Here is a 20,010-nt window from a genome sequence, read left to right as displayed (position 1 = left end):
GAGATCCTCGTGATCTCCCACTTTCATGTGAAGTATCACGCGAATGGGATTTTATACTCAGTTGGTCGGTTTCTGGTCACCTGTTTCTCGTCGCCCCTCTCGCGGGATGTCCATCCATCCTTGTCAGTGACCTCGCATCCCGTTGCTATGTCCACCAAAACATGTATCTGGCTTTCAGGAAAAGGAAGCTCATATGACGCTTTAGCTGACAGGCAAATTCATTGAAAGAGAAACTTGTATTTCACAAGGGGTAATGGGATCAAGCTGGAACACAAGAGGTTCCACTTAAATTTGAGGAGAAACTACTTCTCAGTGAGTGTGATGGAGCACTGGCCCAGGCTGCCCAGGGGGTTGTGGAGTCTCCTTCCCTGGAGACATTCAAACCTGCCTGGACACCTTCCTGTGTAACCTCACCTGGGCGTTCCTGCTCCATGGGGGGATTGGACTAGATGATCTTTTGAGGTCCCTTCCAATCCAAACATACTGTGATACTGTGAAAACCAGGACCTGCTCCAGTGACTGACCCCCCTCTCCTCTCTTCCCCCCCAGGCGACTACTGCAACCTGCCGCTGTACGCCAAGGCCGAGGCGTTCTTCCGCAAGGCGGAGGCAGCGGCGCCCTGCCCGGTGGTGCCGCCCCGCGACTCCGCCCGCGGCCCCGCCCGCGCCTACCACCCCCCCGGCCGCCACCTGACCCTGGAGCCCGGCCACAAGCCCCCCGGGCTGCCGCCCCCGGCCCCCGCCGCAACCACCTTACCTCAGCGGACTCTGCCCATGCCCGGCACGACGGGGGCCGCGCCCGCCGCCAGCGCCGCCCCACCGCCCCCCGCCGGCGCCGAGCCCCCCGCCAGCGCCGCCAAGGTGGGGGGCTCCAGGGACTCGCTCCTAGAGATGAGCACGTCGGGGGGCGGCCGGCCCCAGAAGCCAGGCGCCGGAGCCTACTCCAAGTCCTACACGCTGGTGTAGGGCGCCCGCCACGGACGCTGCTGCCTCCCCCACGCCGTTTATATTTAACTGACAAACTTGTACATAACGAACTCTTTTGTATAAATGAAGCTATTTTCTTCTTCTCCGAACATAAAAAAGAAACCAGGGCACAAAGAATTTGATGTTACAGATTTAAAAATATAATATATATGTAAACATATATATATATTTCACATCATTTTGAAAGGGGCACAAGGAAAGACTCAGCGACTTTTTTTTCTTTGTTTTTTTTTTTTCCCTGATCTTGTCGGTGGTTTTAAAAAGGAACGTCTCGAAGACATTGCATGCCATTTTACTGTTCTGAAAACAGCCGGAGTTGCTTCAATTTGCAAATGCTTATGTGTTAATACCTTTTTCTATGAAAAAAAACCCAGCGCTGTGTGCAATAAAGGTTATGTTTATACGCGGGTGTCTGTCCAGGCAGCAGGGCCGGGGCAGAAGAGCACGGGAGGATGGAGCCGGGCACCCGGAGCCACCCAGAGCCGGAGGGCACGGGGTGGGAGCGGGTCCTGGGAACGGACACAGCGCCCACGGCCCCGGGTGAGCAGCGCTACTCACTGGTAAGTCCAGCCGTGCCAAACTGGGTGAACTGGGTGCACTGCACAGGGTGAGCGCAGTGCACAGTGCTGTGCACAAACCCAGCACAGTGGCCGGGGGCAGGTGAAGCATGGTGCGGCGAATCATGGTACGGGACGGTGAAACCCCTGGTGCAGTGGCTCACAGCACACAGGAACCAGAGCCCAGCTCCGGCAAAGCCCAGAGATGCACGGCACAGCTCCTCACCTCCGTTCGCTCCCATTGTCCTCTTGGTTTTTACCAGCAGCCGTAGCAATCGGCAAGCAAAGTAATGCAGATCATACCTTCTCCTTCACTATGTGCACATCTGAGTGAAACCACGGGGCGGGCAGCACCTTCTGTTGCTGTTCTGACACCCCAGGACACCAAGAATAGATTATTAGTAATAGTTGGCTTATTTACCCACAGCGCCACCCCCAACAACCTGTCCAGCACCCCCAGGGTCCCAAGTGTGCCCCCCCGGGTTTGGGGTGGCAGGGGGACACCTCTGAAGTACCAGTCCCAGACTTGAAACAGATGAGAGAAGGCAAGTGAGAGTAAGCAGATTAGCAAGAGAAGGAGATATTAACACCAATTAATCTGTATTTATTGGACCAGGCCAGCCAGCACGCGGCTCTGAGTGCTGCGGTCACCGCTGTGACCCCCCCCAGGTGACATCAAAAAGCTGTACCTCAGCCCAAAGGCGATGCTGGCGGGGCAGGACGGAGCATCTCAACACATTTTGACTCCAGACAGCGGACTCTACACACTGGGGAGCAGGAGCAGCGTCACCGGGGCTGCGCGTCCCCCCAGAACACAGGACACACAAAGAGGGGGACGGCACAGGGCCGGGGGTGATGCCTCTACTGCTGCTCCTGCTTCTGCTGCTGCTCCTGCTTCTGCTGCTGGTACCTCCTGAAGTGCGTCTGGATGGTGACGGCCGCCTGCTCGGACGCATCGCTGAGGAACTTGCTCTCGCTGCTGGCATCAGGGGTGGCGCTGCCTGGGAAGACAAACGTGTCACAGCGAGTGCGGGCCGGGGTGGCCCTGCACAGGCTCTGGCAAGCAAGACAGGATCCCAGCATCACCGCCATGGACCCTCAGAGCCCCCTCAGGAGGGCTTCCCTCCATCACGGACATAAAAGGCTGGAGCATCCCCAGCATGAAACCGCAACTTCACGGGACGCATCCCCAGGGCAGGAGGCGCAGAAAAGCCTCCCCGGCAGCGCTAAGCCTCTATTTACACAGCCTCGCTCCCCGGAGACCTCCGCTTCCCCGCCTTTAATCACCGAGTGCGATATTCGCTCACTTTCACGCGCACAAATAAGATTAGAAAAAAAAAAGCCCGGCGCTGCACAGCAATAAAGCTCTCACGCTGACAAATGGGAGCCCCCCCACCCCCCCTTAATGTGGCATTAGGGAAGTATTGTGAGATTCAACAGGAGCCGAACCAGAGGCGCTCGGCAGCGCTGCTGGAAGTGAGCGTGTCGCTGCCAAGCACCCCCCGAGCGGCGATCAGCGATCCTGCCGCCAGCTGCTGCCGGATAAACCCGCCACCGCCACCCCAAAGCACTGCTACCCGCCTCCTAAAACAAACTGCGACATAAAACGGGACATAAAAAGAGTCTGCGTTGGGAATCTGCTCAACAAAATACACGGTCAGCTGTAAATCCTGCCCGCTGCAAAACACCAACCCGGGCACGTGCTGCTGCGTGTTTGCAGGAACGAGCTGCCGGCAGCTCTGCAAGAAACACAGCACCAATAACAGCACAGTGCCCCCGCCAGCCCCGGGACCGGCCCTGCTCCCGGGGCGCTGACACCCCCAGAGCCGCTGCCGAGGGGCGTCCAAAATACCCCTTCATAACGCATTTCTTGCACTGGGACGCCGAGAAGGGTGCTGGTACTGCAGCACCGGCTCCTCCGGTGCACCGCAGTCACAACCGAGCAGTTCCCCTGCTCCTTGGGGACAAGGCTGTTTGTTCCCCGGCCCCCGCCTGCGCCACACTCACCTTTCTCGCCAGAAATGGAATAGATGCTGTTGTGCCGAGAGCTCCTGCCTCTCTGGAAAGGTATAGAACAAAAATACAAGTGGGTTATATCTCAGGCAGGGGCAGTGAGAACAGGTTTATCCCTTCCAGGCCCGCTGGGAAGCTCTGACGGTACAGGGCCAGCCTCCCCGAGCTGTTCAATCACCATTCCCTCTGGGAAACTGGAAAACACTTCCCCTAAAGACCACTACACAGCACTAATTAATTTATTTGCAGTTGTGAGAAGTCCTCCAAGGTGAAGCGGAAGAGAGCTTTGTATCAAAAATCAGATGTGCACCATCTTAGGATGTACAATCAGCACAGGCTTAGCCTCACCAGATTGCATTTCAAACCAGCACGGACCCAGCCTTGCTGCTTGATTTCCTCAGCTCCAGCCCCTGCCGTGACACTGCAGCACCCGGGAGCTCAGGTCTGCTAGGGGATATTTTCACTCCAAAAATTAAGCATGAATTTGTCTAAAAATACCTTTCCTACATTTTTGCAGTTTGTTCTGCCTCCTGACATCACCCTATTTTTGGTCTTACAAGGGAAAAGCACAAATCTGTCCCCCTTGCCCAAGTGTTCTGCTCTGAGCAGCCTGGTTATCAGATGCTGCCCCAAGCCCCAAGCCCTGCCCCGTGCCCCCTCCGCAGCCCCGAGCCCCCTCCGCAGCCCTGTGCCCCATCCCCAGCCCCGAGCCCCCTCCGCAGCCCCGAGCCCCCTCCGCAGCCCTCACCTCGCTGTCCCGGCTGGTGCGGCGGCTCTGGGTCACGCACTGGACCTGCCAGGGCAGGGGCTGGTACACGAGGTACGGCAGCGGCTCCTCATGGAACAGGCTGCTCCCCAGCTGGACACACAGGGTTTGCAGCGGGTGAGAGGACAGGAGTGGAAACGCAACAGCGCATGGTGCCGCGGGACCCTCGGGAAAGAGCTGCAGAGCCCAAGGGTCTGCACACCACCAAAGTGTCCGTGGCATGGCCACAGCATCCCCAGCCACCAGGAACGGGCAAAGCCACATTCCCCACCACTCAGCAGCTTCTCCAATAGGTAACCACACGCTTTTGGAAATGAAAGGCATCAGATCCTACCTGCTGCCGGGCCAGCGCGGACTCACCTGTCCGAACGCCCTCACCACGAAGAACAGCGCGGTCATCAGGGTGCCCAGCATGGCGGGGGGTCCCGAGGCTCCCCGTGCGCCGGGAGCGATGCGCCGCGGGTGCCGCACAGCCAGGGACTGCAGCGCCCGGCTCCCGCAGGCACAGCCCAAGCCGCTTAACGAGCTTACGCTCGCGCTCATCTCGGCACAGTAATCGCGAGCTGTCCTTTTGCTCTTCTAATCGCCGAGTTTCTCCAGCGTGTACAGGCCTGGCATTCCAGGAAAAGCAAATCCTCTTCTTTGCGCACGCAGGCGGACACGCCTGCACGCATCTCCGCTCGGGAGCGCTGCTCCGCGGGATTACAGCAAAGCCTTCTGCGCACAGAGGTACCTCAGTTCAGAGGGACTTGGGGGTTCTCAGAGCTGCCCTGTGCTCTTTGCACAGCGGCTGCCGCAGCAGCGGGGTAGGGCACCTGTCCCCAAAAGTGCCCACCTGGGCACCTGTGTCATCACCAGGGACCTCCCGCAGCTCTCCCCACAACTCTCCAGGATAAGCTGAGTCTTTGTGAGAGACTATCCAAGGGAAAAACCCCAAAGGAGCAAAGCGGTGCCCCTGGGAAGGGCTGCGGCAGAACTGCAGCAGGCACCCAGACCTCTGCCTGGGGAAAATCCACAGCTGCTCCGACAGAAGTGGGGAGATCAGCAGCACCAGCCACTCTGCAGCCAGTTGAACGCAGCCCCCAGCCGGCCCTGGACGGCCCCCGCACCCTGCACCCCGCTCCACGGCAAGCTGCGGTGGGACGGCCACCTAACGAGGCTGGGCTACAGCCTTCCGAAAGGGCAGCACGGCAGCCCAGGAAGAGCCGTCCCGCTGGCCGAAAGCCCCGGCAAGAATTGCTCTTGTTGCTTTGGGCTTTAGCTTTCTGTGTGCCCCAGCGGTTGCAACCCTGACCAGACACTTAATAGAATAATGGCAATAAAGCCACAGTGAGCTGAAGTGGGCTCAGAAATTGCCAGAAGTGACCTTGACAAGACAAAACACGAAAGAGCCCGGAGACAAGCGAGGGGAAGATGTGAAAGGTACGTACAAGCTGGATATCTAGGGCTACAACAGAACATCTCAAGGAGAAAAACAGAGCTGCAAACATCATCATCATACAAAACAGACTCGTGTTGATTTAATTGCTGTACAAAAACCAGATACAGTCGCTAACAGAGGTTTTTACAGGAAAAATGAATGTGTTCCAAACCAAGTTATTGCTAAGGAGGCAGGCATTTCTCCACACTACGAATACGCGCTTCTCTGAACACACGGGCTGGACTCACAGCATGGCCCAGGCTGACAGCCTCCCGCCTACACAAAGCCGGGCCTGCGGGGTCCCTCCTAAATCACCCAGCCAGCAGGACGGGGTTTCCTCAGCAAGGACACCAGCGGGACGTTCTCAGAACCTGCGCTTCATCAGCAAGTGCACAGTGGGAGAACAGAGACCCGACCAGAGGACTGAGCCCTCCTCGGCCAAAGGCTGACCGAGTAATTAAAAAATCCTAAGAAAATCAGCAAAAAAATAGATTTGTTAAGAGTTTTTAAACGGTGTTCATCAAAAATAGATTTCTATTTGCATGTAAACACTCCCCAGCCAGCGCACAACACCCGGGAAGCAAAGCGGGGGTTCTGCTTCACACTGCCGCACAAGGAGCGCAGACAGCTCGAGCGGCGCGGAGCAGCAGCTCCATCATCCCCTGCACCAGCCATTTCGGAGGAGAACAGCTTCAGAGGCCATTTCCCACAGATGGGATCCCTGAAAACGCAGACTTCTTCATCAGACAAAGTGGCAAGTGGCTCAGCATTTCTTTAGAGTGTAAAATATTTAAAGTCAGCTTGGAGGAAGCACCGACAGCGACAACCACATACCACGTTCCCCGCTCAGCACTAGGAAAGCCGAGCCCAGGTGCGGAGCGGAGGGCAGCGCTCCCAGGGCAGCGCGGGATGCAGCTGCACGTTCACACCAGGCTGCGCTCCTGAACGGCGCCTGCACCAGCTCTCCCCGCAGCGCCATCGGCACATTTGCAGCGCGGGAGGAGCTCAGCCCTGGCCACAGCGGCACAAGGAAGCAGCGAGTGCTTTTCCAAAAGATCCGCCATGAAAAGCCACCCCTGGCTTAGCTGCTGTTATTTCTGCCCCAAAAACGAGGAGCATTTCCCAGGAGTCAGAAGCTGCCGTTCCCCGCTCTGTCCCAGACTGCGCGGCCGCCCGCTGTTCCTTCTCCCAGCCCACACGCGACGGGCCCACCTGCAATGGAGCACGTGCTGGGCACCGCGGGGGCCCAACTGACACGTTTCCTCCAGCAGCGTCTCGGCTGGATTCACGTCCCCCGACTCAACGCACTCCACGATCCACAGCTCTGGCTCGCGACTGCCGGAATACTAACGAGAGAACTGTTGATTTAAGGAAGCCCTGATATTTCACCACTGGATTAAACAGTCTATAAAGTATATTTGGACACCTTACAGGATTAGAAAAATCCACCTGGGAAGTTCAATTCCTCCTTCCTCTGCTCTCTTGTAGAGAGACTTTATCTCAAGGGCACAGCACAAAGACACAGCAGAGATGGCTGAAACCCTGCACAGGCCTCTGCAACCATCTCTCCAGAGTCAAGTCCCACCTTTCAGTAATGATACACTTTAATTTGTCTGCTTTCATCCAGTCCGAGCTGAAGGAGGTTGGGGTTGCTGGCAGGGGCCTTCTGTGTGCCCGGGAAGAGCGGTCTGGCAGCTGGGTGAAGGAAAAGCCCGGCTTACAGCAGGGATTAGCGCCATGAGCGCAGCCAGCAGACAGGTACAGAGGGGCAGGAGCCAGGCCGCGCACACGCGCTGTGTTTGCCCTGCCGTGTCCAAGTCAAGTGGAATTAGAGGGGGATTAGGGAACTCGGAGCAGCGCCGTGCTCAGGACAGCCCGAGGGATTTGCTGCTCTACCAGTGTGTGCTCAGAGGCGACGCCGACAGCCCCGTGTGACACGGCTACAGCACGAGCCCGAAACAGCCCCGCACCGGGGGTCTCGCTCATTCAAGAGACTTTCTTGGTCAGGGACAGCTCAAAGAAGAGCAAACAGGTTGCTCATGCTCTAACTGCCAAACACCATGTTCCTTTGCGGAACTGGACACTAAACTAGAGGTTAAGGCTTTGAAATTGCTGTAGTGCTCCTGATTCACTCACCTCCTGCTGCAGGAAGCTTGAGTGCAATGAAAGACCAGACCCAATCAAAGGATACACTGTGGCATCCTTCTTGAGGTCTTCAAGCCATTTCTTGTTGGTCTCAATCATTCCTTTGATACTCATCTTGTCTGGCTCACGGCTCTGGAGCTGGGAGTGCTGGAACAGCCGTATCTGCTCACTGTTGCACGCGAGAGAAAGAGACAGCACCAGTAAGGACAAAAGAGATCTATGCGGGAACAGTCCCAGAGATGAGAGAGGAGGTGATGGGCTGCTGCAGAAACAGCCACAGTTAACAAAAAGCAACCTTCTCTTAGCCCAAAGTCCTCTGCCCAGCCACATCACAGAGGAACGCTGCAGCAACCGCCCACTGCCAGGCTGCCGTCCCCCTTTTCATCCGCACAGCACCCAAAACGTTTGGGTGCAGTGCCGCCCGTCCCGCGGGGCCCGCGCCGGCACCCTCGGCCCTGCTCCTGGGGCGAGCGCTGTTAGCTCAGCCACGATGGCAGCTCCACTGCCGAGGCTACGAGGCTGAGCGGGTGGCAGTGAATCACTAACAGCACCTCACTTGTCGTCTTAATATGGAGGTTTATTAATACGATTTTGTTACCTACTTGTTATATGATATGTGACCTATAAGTCGTTCCAGAGAAATAAGAGCCCCACAACGCAACAACAGCCCAAGGAACAGCTCCTTACCCTGCAGGTACGTATCCCAGCTTGTTCTCCAGAGGCTTGGAACTTCCACTGTGCCACGGGAATCCATCTGGAAAACAGAGATGAAATACAGGCCCTGCAAATATCCGTAGTCTGTACATCTGGGTGCACTGGATGGTCAGAACTTGCAGGGCTGGGAAATCAGAAGTCCCAGGCAAGCGAACAGACAGATGAAGGAGAGGAGCCGTACCTGGGAAATACTTGTGCCATTTCTCTGCCAGCACGCTGTCCACCGACTGCCTGGCTGCCAAGGTGTGAGCAGAGCCCGGCACAGCGCCCTGGGCCCACGGGGGCAGCGGGGAGTCCCCGGCCCGCAGCCCGCCCAGGGACACGTACGTGGAGAGAGGGACACTGCTGCAGGGCACGGCGGGGACGAGCGGAGGCTGCCCGGTGCTCAGGGAGTCCAAGAGGCCGAGGACACCGTTCAGTTCACCAGTGATGCGCCGCAGAGAGTCTGACAGGTACTGGATCTTGTCTGGCTGGGGCACAGGCTGCAAGGAGCTTCTCAAGTCAACTGGCAGAAGAGAGGGGAAAAGAAGAGGGATCGGTGGGAAGGCGAGGGAGACGCTGCCTCCTGGCTGGAACGTTGCCTTCCACGGTGTGCTGTGCTCCGAGCCAAGCGCGATCGGTCTGTGCCAAGTGGGATAGAGGCAAAAACCTGGCTCTGCAGCCAACAGCGCAGATATAGGCTGACAACAAGGATTTGTGCCTCGGAGGCTGCCTGGGCACAAAGTGGAGGAGAAACAAGATAACAAGGACAAGACCCTCCAAGGCTGCAAAACCGGGGCCTGCAGGACAAGCCTGGATATGCATTTTGTGCATGTGTTTCAGCTCCCTGCTCCCTCTCTCCGAGTTCTGCTGTACCCTGTATCGTGCAGCAATCCTATTGCAAACAGCAAACCCTTCCCAGGGCTGTACCCTTTAGGCCTCAGCCTCGCCAGCCTTCCTGCAAGCAGCACAACCCTCCTGCCTCCCCGGCTGTTCACAGGGACCCCTCCTTCCCACCTGCACAGCTCCAGTGACCAGGAACCAAAGGCAAAGAAAAAGCACAAGCAGCAGCCAGGGACCTGCAGCAGCCTCTCCCGAGATGTGGGAGGAGGAACCCGGACACCTGCAGAAGAGCAATGCAGCTCTGCAACAGCAGAGAGCGAGGGGCTGAAGCAGGATTTCCTAATCCACTCTAAAAACAAAGGCAGAGATTCAAGAGGCACGTTCACGCACAGATTCCATCCCGTTCATCTGCCACTGCAGGCAGGAAATAAGTTTTTCAAACCGAACGTTATACACAGAGCAGTCCCAGTCACGAAGGGCAGACCTGCCCCCCATGCTGACGAACAGAAGCAAGAACAGAAGGTCCATCAGAGAGGCGAGAGGGAAAGCCAGAGCCACGTCTGAAGCATTAGATGTCGGACACGGCATATCAAGACAGTCAGGCACTTACTTTTAGGTTGATGTCGATTTACACTGGATGAGCTGTTTGTGTCCTCGGAGCTGCTAAGATCAAAAGTCACCGCTTTCTTCCACGCAGTGCTCTTCAGTGTGTCTTCGTCTGAAAGCTGGGCAGAAAGAGGAAAACAATGCAAATCAAACCCACTGTTCCGTCCTTGAAACACAAAAGGCACTGGAATAGCGCCTGCACGAGTCTGCACAGGCTGGGCGCCGTCAGGCAGGGCCGGGTGAAGGCAGACTCGTCCTCAGCCCTCGGCAGCAACGTCTGGAAGCCAAGAGAACGCTTGGTGTCAGCAGGAAGGCAGCGAGTGTGCCACAGGCCAAGTCTAACAGCCGTCTAACAGTCTAATGGGCCCTTCTAGGCAGAAGTCAAAAGCCTTTTGTGCTTTAAATAAGTCTCCCAAGTCTCGCACAGGCTGGGCGCTCTCTGCACCGGGGACAAGCGCTTGAGCAAAGGTCTCGTGCGCTCGCATCTGCAGCCCGAGGCCGCGGCGTCGCAGGCAGAGCTGGGCAGGTCCTGAGGCCTCCTGGGTCAGCAGAGCGGGCTCCATCCTGCCCACACGACGTGACCTGCCCTCCTCTCCTCCCAGCTCAAATCCTGCAGCTTTTCCCAGCTGCTCCGAGTCCGCTCCACAGCCACACGCTGAACAGCGACCCCAGATGTTGCCAGCAGAGGGAAGACATGATATTTGCCATCCCGACCGAGCCAGGCAGGCCCAAGCAGCAGCCCCGCCGGCGCTCACCTCCTCCAGCAGCGAGGACTCCAGCTGGCTCAGCTTCTCCTCCTTCTTCTTCAGCAGCACCTGTCCCTTCCGCATGGCCGACTTCATCTTGTCCAACTGCTTGGCTTCCTGCAGGGACCGGCAAAGCCAAGGAGGAAAATCAAACAAAAATAATGGGAAATGATCTACTTCTGTGGTCATGCTGACTTTCATTATCTCGCTTCTATTCAGCACAGGAAACCATACTGCTGGAGTAAAACTGCACCCAAGTCCTGAAGAACATGGAAAGTGGAGCGTCCAGAGGGCAGAGCACATGTGTCAGAGCAAGTTCACCCCATGAAAAGAGAGGCTTCACGTCCAAACCCTGCACCCAACAGGGTGAAGAGCTTTGGTTCTGCACACATGCATGTTCTCTGTGGTCAGTGAAGGAATTTCTGACCTTCCCTGCCTTCGGCTGGTACAGCAGCAGAGCTGGCAAGTACTCGAGAACCCCTTTCCAAGCAAGAGTAAAATCACTGCAGAGCTACAACCATCAGCTCGTACCTACTGACAGATGGACACCTGTCCCTTCTTTCACTACGAAAAGATGCTCTAGGACTTGTACATCCCCTACGAAATGCTTTCTCCAATTTCAAGGTCAGAGCCTTGTGTTACAATGAGAAAAATGCTGCTTATGTGCCACAGAAGACACACAAGGTCTGATTTCCAGGAGGACCGAACACCCGCAGCTGCCTGTCCCTGCGGCTGCAGAGCCAGGAATCAGTCACAGGGCCGCGGGTTCCCCGAGCAGCCCCGACAGGCTCGGTGTGGCCGGGCTCACCTCCTCCAGGTTCCTGCGCACGCCCTCCAGCAGCTGGGAGCTGCGGGGATCCCGTGCCGCCTCCTGCGCATCCCGCAGCTCCCGCTGCCAGCGCTGCCGCGCCGCGCGCAGGGCCGTGTGCCTCCGGCGCATGGAGCGCGTCTGGCGCACCAGGAACTCCTTGGCGTTCCTGATGGAGATCCCCTCGGCAGATATGAAGCTCCTGATGCTGCACGGGAGAGACGGGCATGCTGCTGTCTTGGTGCCGGCTGTGCCGCCCCGCAGCCTCCTGCAGCGCCCTCCCCAAAACCCAATGTCAGCGCAGTGCACGGAAACCCAAAGAAGTGGCTGGGACACAGGTACTCACTGGTCAAACTGGAGGTCACTGTCCTCGTGGCTGTGAGAGGGCGGGGAAGCAGGCTCTCTGGGTGACTGCTGAGGAGGAGAAACATTTCAAAAACTAAGAGATATGGATGGGAAACAGAACCTCAGGACCTCATAAGAATTCAATTAGGAGCAAAAACTCAGAAGGACATCATCACGGTACTGCCCAGATCCCTGAGCAGTGCCAAGGATGTTCTGTACGAGACCTTCTGAAAAGCAGAGGACGTCTCTATCCCTGACTCAAACCCCGCTTTTGACTCCAAGGGGACTCAGGTTTCCCACACTGCTTTCTCCCAGTAATAATAAACAGAAATCAAAGATCACAAAACATGTCGATGTCCTCTGGCGAAGAAAAATGCATCTCAACTGGCTTCACACAGAAGGAGCCAAAGCTGGGTTTTCAAGGCAGTTACTCGCTCAGATCGCACAAGGCAAACACTTTCACGGCCTGCTTTACTCACAGCTTGAGGAGTTTCTCTCAGATCCTCCACGTGGAGCTCAGCTTTCCTTCTCGGACAGTCCACGCTTTCCTCTGCCTCCAGCTCCTTCAGAGCCTCCTGTTTGCTCCTGACGGCTGCCTCCAGCTCGCTGCCACGGGAAAAGGCGCCGGCGCCGGCCCTTGAGGACTGCGGCTCCCCCACCCAGCAACCCATCTGCACAGCGTCCCAAGCGGCCTCGCGGTTCCAGGAGGGAAAGGGACGCGTGTCCAGACAACACCAGAATGGGGTGTGTGCTGTGATGTTAAACGTGACCGTGGCTGGGCAGGGAAACGGGGCTTCGCACCCATGTTGAACACGTTACCCAGAGCTCAGCTATGGTAGAAAAATCTTTTCTTTGTATTTTCCTGTCCCTCTCAAAAGTATCTTATGAACCTCACCAGACAGAGGTGGAGAAGGCAAACAAATGAACCTGACAAGCAGAGGCCAAGGGACAGGTTTTCACAGCGAGTTATGAATAGATTTGGAAACAAAACTCAGGACGTCTGTGCCCTCAACATGCAGCAAAACCACCGTTAGGATTCTGAAGGAACACGGCCCAACATCAGAGGCTCAAAGGTGAGGGAGAGGTCCAGCTTAGGCTAGAGAGGTTCTGGCTATGGGCATAGCGCATTTTTTTGCACTAAAGAAGACTCTCATTCACAGACCTGACGCGTTTCTGCAGCCTCTGGCTTCGGGTCTGTAACAACTCGACCTGGGCCTCCAGCTCGGCTTTCTGGTCCTGCAGCTCCTCCAGAGAGCGCCGCAGCTGCCGCAGGGACGCGAGGAGGCCGGCGTGCTCCTTCCTGCTCTCCTCCAGGCGCAGCCGGGAGGCTAAAGCCGCTTCCTAGAGGGAAAACAGAACACGCTCTCAGCCACTTCCCCAACAGCGCAGGAGAGGCTGGCGACCTGCACAGTGCACAGCAGGTCCCAGAGCTACGAATGCCGTCTTGGTGGGAAACAGCCCAGAGCAGGCTAGTTTAGAAGCACCAGTTTGCTTTTTACAAACTGCACGTCCAGCGCGCTGCCCTCAGCACAGCAGCAGCACAGCCCTCTGCCCGGCCCCGCCGCACGTACGTCTCTCTCCAGCTCGGTCTGTCTGTCCTCATCCAGCAGCTGCTGCCGCTTCTTTCTCAGCGACTCCTCCTGCGGACAGAGCAGAAAGCAGGTGAGTGAGCGATGGGACTGCCGGGGCTGAGCAGCACCTGCACACAGGCCAGCCCTAAGTCTCGGCACCATTTTCCACCTGAGGACTGGTGCCAGTTTTGCTCTATGCCTCCCCCATGCACACTCAAGTTCTCCCTTTAGCTTCAAGTGAGAACGGGGAATATTTGCATTCCTGCTCAGCACGTGGCCATTCCTGCAGGATCTCGCTTTTGCAAAGCCTCTGCTCGCCTCTTTCCTCCACTCTTTCGCTCCCTCGCGCCGGTGCTGCTTGGCCAGGAAGGGCTGACAGACGCGGGGTTATCCACAGCCCTTGGCATGGGCTGGGACTCGGGAGATCTGGCAGCGAGCGCATCAGCCAGTGATTTCTGGCAGCTCCACAGGAGCACTGAAGCGCTTCCCTCTCCCACTCTGCCGCCCGAGATCCTGAAACACTCTCTTCCTTTCACAGCAGGAGGGAGAAGACGAGGTAAACCAGGGACTGACTAAAACCTGAAGTGATGCCGAGCAGGACGTGCTGCCCTGAAAGGATTCTATGGTCCCTCTGTGACTCTTACAGCCGCTTACTGTCACCCGAAGCGCTGAGCAAACCCTGAGCACTGACTTTCACTGCAGACATTGGCCATGACGCCATCCCACTAGGAACGCTTGGCCCTGCTCTGTCTCGTGATAAAAGTTTCACCTGTAGAAGCCCTGGCTGAGCAGCTCTGGAGTCCCCCCGAGGGAGCAGAACGGGGCAGGAAAGCTCTGCCGGCCCGACAGGCCCGGCTCACCTGGCTGAGGAGCTGCGCCGACCTGGCCTTGACGTTCTTCATGCGCATTTCAAGCTCATTTTCTGAATCCTGGAGTTGTCTTTCCTGCACAGAGATGCTGAGTTAAAGACAGAATGGCACAAGTTCCTCACTCCTCAGAGGCAGAACCGAAACGGGGCAAGTGTGGCTGCCACTTGTCACCCTGCGCTGGGGGTGACAGGCGCAGCGAGGTGTCGGGCGCCCAGCCCGGCCCCAGGAGCCGCCGGGCCCGCGTTGCGCTCACCTTCTCCCTGTGCCGGCCCTGCAGTGCCGCCAGCCGCCCCTCCAGCTCCGCCCGCGCCGCCTTCACCTCCGCCTCGTGCACCTGCTGCAGCCGCCGCTTCTCGCTCCGCAGGCCTTCCAGCAGCTCCGCTCTCTGCTTTCTCTCCTGTTTGGTGCAAAACAAAACACCAGAAAAGTGTCCGAGTGAAGCACAGGGTCCTCCAGAACCTGCAGAAATGCCAAACTGTCTTCTCTTGTACAGAAATCCATGTGGAAGTTGTCCGCACAGAGAATATTTTGACAGCTTAACCCTACAGCCGCAGCCTAAATTCACTGTCCATCATGGCAACAATGCCCAGTCCTCCCCGAAGAGAGGAGACTCCCAGCTCCGGCAGCGGCTGGCACAGGCAGGCCAGGCCAGCGGCAGTGCCGCCCGGCACAGCCCGCGCCACCGCAGTCACCTCCCAAACCCACTGCTGTCCCCAGCGGTACCTCCTCCTCACACTGATCCCGGAGCCGCGCCAGGGCCTCCTGCTGCTCCTCTTTCATCCTCTCCATCTTCCTCTCATGGTCTTTTTCCACTTCCTGCCGCTTCTCTCTCATCAGCTCGCTGAGCTGCAGGGGTGACATGGAAAGATAAGGTGCTGCAGGGGCGACATGGAAAGATAAGGTGCTGCAGGGGCGTCCCTTCCCCAGGGCGCCAGTGTCACCCCAGGCAGGGGACGTGGCCTCAGCCGTCCCCATGCAGCTGGGGAGCGAGGCTGGAGCTCCCCCAGCAGCCCCAGGTGAACACTTGCCTCGCGTTCGTATTCCAGCACTTGGAAGGCTTTCTGCTGCACTTTCTGCTCCGCTCTCTGCAAGCTGTCGCGCAGCTGAGCCTCCTCGCTCCGCTGTGCCTCTGCTATCTGGGCTTGCAGGCTGGAAATGACCTGCCGTGAAAGCCACCCCCAGAGATTGTCACCCTTGTGACAAGCGCCGTTTGGTGCCCTCCCACAGAGAGCCGGCGGCGTGGCAAAGGCCGGCGTGTGCAGTCTCACCGCCCCCGGCCTGGAGCACGTCCAAAGGCTGAGCCAGACCCAAACCACATTTAGGAAGTCAAAAAAAATGATGCCACCCTCCCTGGCCACCTTCGGTGACAGTGTGGGGAAAAAAACCAAACCCACAACACTATTTACATTCTAAGGACACCATCTTTTACCTTCTGGTGCTTCTCTTCCGCTGCAGATTTCAGCTGTTGGAGTTCAGTCGCAAACTGTTTCTCCAGCTCTTCCACTGCCTACAGAACATGAGCAAAACAGTCTGCTGGGAAACCTGTGTGTGGGGACGTGCTGTACAAGGTGCATTTGCCATTAACGTCTATCCACAAGCATCAAAAGAGCACAGTGGTGAACCCCTTCCAACCAGTGTTATGTACAAGGTGCCTTTACTCTCTATGTGCTTTCCCTCCCAGGAGATCTCAAGGGATCTCAGTCCTGCTGTGCAAAGGGACGATGAGCTGCCTCCATTCCAGCAGCCCCTGGCTCTCTGGAGGACCAAAGCAGCAGCCAAAGAGGTATTCTGATCTCATCAAGTGTGCGATTTACCTTGGCAGAGACACACAGGGATCTGTCTCTTTCCTTCAGAAGCAACACGGCCACGTAAATAATCACTATTTAATCACCAGTGTCATAGAAACTGGAGGAGTACTTCCCCCCACCTTGACCATGCCCTAAGAGCGTGCCTAGCGACTTTCCTTTCTGTTTTACAGCGGTCGTTATTAAAGCACACGGAGGTGTTTAATCTCAACACCAGCACGGCGATGCGAGCCAGGTCAGCCTGAGCCCTGTGCGTCTGACCCCGGCTCGCAATCAAGATCTCACCTTCTTCTTGTCCCTGTCTAACCTCTCCCTGAGCTCACGCAGGAACTGGTCCTTCTCTTGTTCCAGCTCGGTCATCTCTTTCTGCTGAGCCTCCTTCGTCTCCAGCTTCATCTTCTCCAGCGCAAGCTGCTGCTTCCTCTCCAGGTTCTCCCTCTCCTTCGCCTGCTGGGACTCCCACTCTTCTCGCAGTTTCTGCAGTGCGGCCTCTTGCTCTGCCCTGGTGGGTTTGCGACAAGAACACAGACAGAAGTGAGTCAGAATTCGGTACTTTACCGCTGGACTCCATTTAGGAACCATTGCTGAGAGAAGACGCCGCCATAGGGTAGGACACGCAAGGCAGAAGAAATGCAGAACCAGAGCACACCGATTCACGAGTGCAGCAATTAAGGCCTCGGAAATAAACAGCAAAGCGGTTGTGCGGAGACCAATCTGCCAGCTCATTAAAAAAGCTGTAACACAACGTAAGTTTTTCAGTGTGCGTCTCCTCTGCCTCCTGCAGCCTCATTCAGACAGACCCCGACTCAACCCAAGCTACACAGCAACTGCAGCTACCCCTGAAAACGCCATTTCTTGCCTTTACACAGCCCAGAGCCGTGTGGGGGCCAGCACGACAGCAACACCTCCCTTCAGGACCCTCCTGGACTACCCGTCTATTTAGGTGAATTTCCTGAGCTGCTCCCATCTGGCTCGTCGGTCTGCCCCTCTGCCACCGCGCAGCTCCCCTGCACGTGCAGCGCTGAGGTCACGTCCCCAGGGGTGCCACCAAAACTTCGCACCTCATCTTCTCCTTTTCTGCCTCAGTCTCCGAGATGATTTGGGCTCGCAGCTTCGAGAGCCTCTCAGCTTCTTCCTTTCTGATACGTGACTCTTCCTCCTTGGAAACCTTGGCCAGGTCTTCCTGCAGAGCCCTGAGAGGTGAGCAGCCCAAAAAAGAAAAAGGTTTCAGGAGTCTTTAATAACTACAAATCGCCTCCGAAGGCCTAGAGATGAGCTCCCAATAGCTGTGCCTGCCCAAGTGGTGCATTCTCCAGCTGCAGCACCTCCAGAACCCGGCTGCTGGGGCAGGGGACGCAGCCCTGAGCATCAACCATCTGCTTCACCCTCAGCAAGGCGGGGGCCAACAACAGCACCAGCAGCGAGCACACAGCTGGGAGAGGCTCCCGGGAGAAACGGGGGAGATGGACTAGAAAAGGAAAGTACCTGAGGGATTCTTCTTTCTGCTGATGAAGCTTCTGAGCTTCCTCGTGCTCCTGCTGCCTCATCTCCTCCTGGAACTGCTGAATCTTCTCCTTCTTTGCTTGCAATAAATGCATTTTCTCTTGCTCAAGCTCTGTCTCCAGCTCCTTGGCTATTGCCTCCAGGGATTCCTCATTAGGCTGGTTCAAGAACTGCTCACGTTCGATTTCCCTCTCAGGTTGCCTACCAAAAAAAGAAAGCTCCTTTGGCAAAAGGGTGACAGGAGAATAAGTAACAGGAACGGAAGAGCAGCATCGCCCCGAAAGGTATTGACTCCAAGGCAAACACCTCGGAGCCAAGCGTGCAGTGGGAACACGCTGTGCGAGGCTGCCGGGATTGCAGCACACGCCGTGCTCCGAGCAGCACGTTATCCCAGGTACCGGCCTGGGGATACCCCCGCGCACCCTGCCAGGATCCCGCAGCGACGCTTTATTCAAGACAGCCCTGGCAGCACTGGCGTCCCAAACAACTGGTGTTCTGGCCCACTACAGCTCAACTCCGTGAGGGCAACGTGGCCTCGCTTCATCTAGGATCTAGTAGCTACGAAACCCTGGCGAGGGCTGCCAGGCACAATGGAAGCAGCTGCAATCAGTACCTGTTCTCAGCCCAGGGACCGGCAGTGAGCTTCTCACGGACCAGGTATTTTTCTGCAATTGCAATCTAAACTGTGCTGGGAGTTTGCCAGCTCCAGGCAACTGAAAGCCCTAAGCGCTCCAAAAATTCAAACCCAATCTGTTTCTAATTAGTTTTTTTCAGAGAGCAGCAAAATGACAAGGTCTGAGAGAGGCTGAAGAGGAAGGAGGAGAAAATTAAGATTAGTGTAGGAACAAAACTCTTCTTTAGTAGTGAAAGCGGGAGCAGCAGGGTCTCGCCATGCTCAGAGAATGCCAGCCTAAGTGTGTGAATGCTTGGAGCCTTGTTAGCGACCCCGGTAAGAAGGAGGTTTTCCCACGTACAAAGCAAACAGCTCTTCCTCCACCCGAGTCCCGTGGCACAGACCCGGCTGAGCTGCTGTTCTCCCCCTGCGGCCTCTGGGCGCCCCCGCCAGCAGAACAGCCACTCGAGCTCTGCGCCCACCAAACCGCATCTCCCGGCGTGCTCACCGCATGCACCGGCTTCAGACACCGCCAGGGGAACACACGGACAAAAGCTGTTGTGCTGGCAGCACCAGGCACTCGAGTGAAGCTCTTACGCTTTGTGTGGGATGTCACGCTCTGCTCGATGAACCGGGCTGTCCAGACACCCCTTCTCCAGCGCCGGGGCCACCGCCACCTCCCCAGCGGGATCCTCCAAAGCAAAACGCTTCTCTTGTGGTGTTTCACAGGCACTTGGGTCCCCCTCACTTTGCAGCACAAGAAAGGTAAGAGAAGAGCAGATTAGCACAGGTTAGATCCCAGCAGATGCTGCAGAGAGCACACAGGGCACAGCAACGCTCCACACCGTGCCCCCCACCTCAGACCCTGCCAGCCCAACAGCTGCTCAGGGTTTTATGGGGTCTGTCGCAAAACCTTCCCTGGATCAACCCTGTCTCCTTCCAAGTCCTTAGAAAATTTCCCCAGGATAAGTCAGCCCTATCAGCAATACTCACACCGTTGTCCAAATTACAGACAGAAATAATGGCGGGCATGCTTACATCTACAGTCCCACTCCACCTCGGAAGCACAGAGAAGAGAGACAAAGTGAACAGGAGCTGCGCAGGCAGGAGGAAGAGAGGATGTGCAGCTGGGAAGCAGGCAGCGAGCGATAAGGAGACAATTCCTGCGGGCAGAACACGTTCTCAAGGTCCTTCATGTGAGCAGCTCCTCTGAGAACAAGGCTGCAAATCCCAAGTGCGTCATTGAGATGGGCTGCAGCTTCTGTTCACAAGTTTTCCTGGCACAGGCAACAGCTTCTTGGTTTCCAGTGCCCCAGAGTTTTGACACGATTCATCTCCAAGTGCCGCACGCTGCAGCTCTCAAAAGGGGAGGGAAGGGGCTCAAGAGAGCACAGAGCTTACTGCTCAGCACAATATTTCAACTGTTTTAAACAAGTTCCCACAAACGGGCTGAAAATAGCTCCCCTAGACAGTCTAGTTCTCCTAGTAACGAGGGGTCTGGAAGCGAGCACTGCTCTTGGAGTAGCAACCGGTGCACTTGAGCCCATGATGCATGTCCCAGGATATAAAACAGGTTAATGCTCACAGCTGGTCAGTGACTTGCTGCAGGCCACCTCTGCACAAGGAAAAACACCACTTTGGGAGCCTTGCAGCAAAGTCACAGAGCTGTAAGGGAAAAAGAAGCCAGCTCCACATCTGGGGCAGTCTCAGGGAAATCAAAG

At 56.7% G+C, this 20,010-nt stretch overlaps 2 protein-coding genes across 13 annotated transcripts in view; one reads left to right on the top strand and one right to left on the bottom strand.

Moving 5' to 3' along the window:
• Positions 1-1,389, top strand: part of DSCAML1 (DS cell adhesion molecule like 1) — an 89,667-nt gene extending 88,278 nt beyond the window's left edge. For both annotated transcript variants that reach the window (XM_065040148.1, XM_065040149.1), the window contains one exon: positions 550-1,389. In XM_065040148.1, the coding sequence (XP_064896220.1) occupies positions 550-965 (416 nt within the window). In that variant the 3' untranslated portion in view covers positions 966-1,389. The remainder of the gene's footprint in view (positions 1-549) is intronic.
• Positions 1,390-5,814: 4,425 nt separating this feature from the next.
• Positions 5,815-20,010, bottom strand: part of CEP164 (centrosomal protein 164) — a 28,791-nt gene continuing 14,595 nt past the window's right edge. For 10 of the 11 annotated variants that reach the window (XM_065040151.1, XM_065040154.1, XM_065040155.1 and 7 more), the window contains 20 exons: positions 18,887-19,036; positions 17,659-17,877; positions 17,235-17,366; positions 16,459-16,675; positions 15,798-15,875; positions 15,397-15,528; positions 15,092-15,214; positions 14,622-14,765; positions 14,360-14,443; positions 13,500-13,568; positions 13,091-13,269; positions 12,408-12,534; positions 11,930-11,997; positions 11,584-11,791; positions 10,785-10,892; positions 10,034-10,148; positions 8,783-9,106; positions 8,575-8,641; positions 7,934-8,056; positions 5,815-7,430 (listed from right to left, as the gene is read on the bottom strand). In XM_065040151.1, coding sequence (XP_064896223.1) covers positions 7,331-7,430; positions 7,934-8,056; positions 8,575-8,641; positions 8,783-9,106; positions 10,034-10,148; positions 10,785-10,892; positions 11,584-11,791; positions 11,930-11,997; positions 12,408-12,534; positions 13,091-13,269; positions 13,500-13,568; positions 14,360-14,443; positions 14,622-14,765; positions 15,092-15,214; positions 15,397-15,528; positions 15,798-15,875; positions 16,459-16,675; positions 17,235-17,366; positions 17,659-17,877; positions 18,887-19,036 — 2,767 coding nt within the window. In that variant the 3' untranslated portion in view covers positions 5,815-7,330. The remainder of the gene's footprint in view (positions 7,431-7,933; positions 8,057-8,574; positions 8,642-8,782; positions 9,107-10,033; positions 10,149-10,784; positions 10,893-11,583; positions 11,792-11,929; positions 11,998-12,407; positions 12,535-13,090; positions 13,270-13,499; positions 13,569-14,359; positions 14,444-14,621; positions 14,766-15,091; positions 15,215-15,396; positions 15,529-15,797; positions 15,876-16,458; positions 16,676-17,234; positions 17,367-17,658; positions 17,878-18,886; positions 19,037-20,010) is intronic. The other variant, XM_065040156.1, reaches the window with a different exon arrangement.

This window comes from Columba livia, chromosome 24 (genome assembly GCF_036013475.1).
Source record: "Columba livia isolate bColLiv1 breed racing homer chromosome 24, bColLiv1.pat.W.v2, whole genome shotgun sequence".
Lineage (NCBI taxonomy): Eukaryota > Metazoa > Chordata > Aves > Columbiformes > Columbidae > Columba > Columba livia.
Note: the sequence above shows the minus strand (reverse complement) of the source record. Positions and strands in the feature narration are given on the sequence as shown.